A 2,539-nucleotide genomic window follows, 5' to 3' on the forward strand; every position below is an offset into this window, starting at 1 on the left:
ATTTCCGTGATGTGTGCCGCAAAATTCATAGGTAAATAAATAGAAGTTTATATTCTTGATTTCCCTAGAATGGCAGAGACGTTAGCAATGATCTGATGTACTTAAAAATGCCACTGCTTTCTCCGCCGATTTGCAAGAAACTTTTGCGCAAAATAACAAAGATGACGAATGGACAGATTTGCGCGGGATACCTAGAAGGGCAGAGGGACGCTTGTCAGGTGAGGACAATAACTTTGCTATCGAGCAAGTTTATCTTTTCACGAGGAGAAATTATTAAGGATATTCCACACCACAAGTTTTTAAAATTTTTTAACAACACGCAAAAACATGATATTTTTTTTACGTCAATCCCATAGTAATCTCGCGAAAAAAAATGAAAAAACATTAATTTTGACTATATGTAGGTGTAGAACATCCTTGAGAATGTTTTAGTGTCGACAGAGGAAGTTTTATTGATTTTTTCTTGGACTCGGTTTTTTTTTTCTGAGTTGTGTTACACATAGAAAAATTTTAGCTAGTGCTAGAATTTTTCTGCGGTTTGATTTTTCATGTGAAATAATTGTAGTAGGAATAGAGTCGATATACTTGTAATTATGGTTCCAGGGAGATTCCGGGGGTCCACTAATGTGCAATGGCAGCCTGACTGGAATAGTGTCCGGAGGTTCTGGTTGCGCTCGTCCAGAACTCCCAGGATTCTACTCAGAAGTCGCTTACTACAAGAACTGGATAGAAAGGGTTCAATCAGCAGCAGATTCGTGTTGCAAATGTGCCTGTCAGAGAAATGTCAGCAACTCTAGCGTCACAGTTACTTATGGCACATTATTACTGTTAATTATTGGAATCTACTTGTCTATTTATTAAAAAAAGCAGTTGTTATTATTTAAGTTTATCATTATTTTTTATTATTCATGTATTTATATGGTTGAATTCATATTAATTAATTATTATTCTTTGTGAAAGGATCAACAGAATAATTTCTCGGGGCTTCTCCGACGATAAGGGGATTCAATGTGCAATTTTGATATTTCTACTGTCTCTGTAGTTGATAAGTGGCCGACTGATAACAATGCTGTGCGGGGTAACAGCCAAATTAAAATTTTGTTATCAACAATTCCATTCGACAGGTTCAGGTGTTTCACGTTGAAATCTTTTTTGCGATACTTTTTTTCATAGAAATTCATTTCAAAATTTATCTGGCTATCCCGCACGGCCAACAATGTACATGTGAAATATATATCAATTATATGCATATATACTTCGCTATAATATGCGGTATATCAGACATGCGGAACATATATGAGCACATATATATTATCCGTAAGTATTCGACATATATTTATGATGATCAGTGAAATATACTTTCGATCAAAAAGGCTGTATGTCGCATATAATTATTAGTGTATATAATTTTTGCGCGAGGGATTGGATACATTGAAATATTTTCTTTTTTTGAACCCCTGATTTTCCCAAATTTTAGTAAAAATTTCAACTGGAAATGAAGACTTATCGCCGATTTCCATTAAACTTTATAAACATTTCTGAAGACACAGAAATAGTATATTTCTGGACTGTTGGGATGGGGCTTTTTACTCGTATGGAGTTGCCCTCCGAGCCGAAGGCGAGAATGGGCCCACCGCACAAGTAGAAAAACCCATCCCAACAGTCCAGATAATATTTTTCCGTAGTTATTTTCAAGTTTTCGAGTTTCGGAAGTATGTAATACCAATTCTCAGATGAGAAATCGTGCGAAGCAGTACAGAACAATCGATTCCGTATCATGAAAGCAGAGATAGGTAAATGAAGTTCGCCCGAGTCGAAACTCGTAAGGCTGATTCCTTATTGGTCAACTCGAATCCGATGTCAAAATTCAAATTCGGCGCACGGCGTGCGCAGTAGATCTCGTTGCTTCTGAATGGAAGCATTGTAATTGTTTGATTTAAAGTGAGCTATTTATCATGTTTGAATAACCAACTTTGAGAATCTTTATACTATTCTTAATCAAAGCACATGAATTTTTCTACTTCGACTTTCCGATTTTTTGCATTAGGACGACCTATTTTCGAGTTGGGAATTTAAAAATTAACTTTTTCGGAAAATGCTCGTGTGTATGTATGCATTAGGGTGGCCCTCCCGATGCCTTCAGCTGAATTTTAACCGCGCCGCCCCCTCATCGCAGTCGAAAAAAATATTTAAAAAAGTTCACGAAGTTTCCATGTCGTAGTTCAATGGGAAACCGTGCGAGTGAAACGGTGTTTTTTTTTTTTCATTTAAATAATACGGGTTCAGTCAATTTTCTGCGTTTTTTTTGCGTTCATTAAAAATATGAACTCTAGAGGAAATGCATCGGGAATACAGTTAGTTTGTGTAGAATTTTTAATACCTATGTCAATTGATCCTAACCATCGAATAATTAATGTTTTTCCGATAATTGATAATTTGGGGACACAGTAATGAAGGATACGCGAAAAAGTTGCAAATAAAAAATGTTTCTCTGTGAATAATTTAGTCCTCTATAACATTATCTATAACATAACATTTT

The 2,539-nt window shown here is 35.6% G+C and overlaps 1 protein-coding gene across 1 annotated transcript in view; it reads left to right on the plus strand.

Moving 5' to 3' along the window:
• Positions 1-890, plus strand: part of LOC105265551 (trypsin-like) — a 5,043-nt gene extending 4,153 nt beyond the window's left edge. The window contains exons 5-6 of the mRNA XM_011303100.1: positions 69-218; positions 604-890. Of these exons, the coding sequence (XP_011301402.1) occupies positions 69-218; positions 604-861 (408 nt within the window). The 3' untranslated portion in view covers positions 862-890. The remainder of the gene's footprint in view (positions 1-68; positions 219-603) is intronic.
• The last annotated feature ends 1,649 nt before the right edge of the window (positions 891-2,539 follow it).

This window comes from Fopius arisanus, unplaced genomic scaffold (genome assembly GCF_000806365.1).
Source record: "Fopius arisanus strain USDA-PBARC FA_bdor unplaced genomic scaffold, ASM80636v1 scaffold00030, whole genome shotgun sequence".
NCBI classification, from domain to species: Eukaryota; Metazoa; Arthropoda; class Insecta; order Hymenoptera; family Braconidae; genus Fopius; species Fopius arisanus.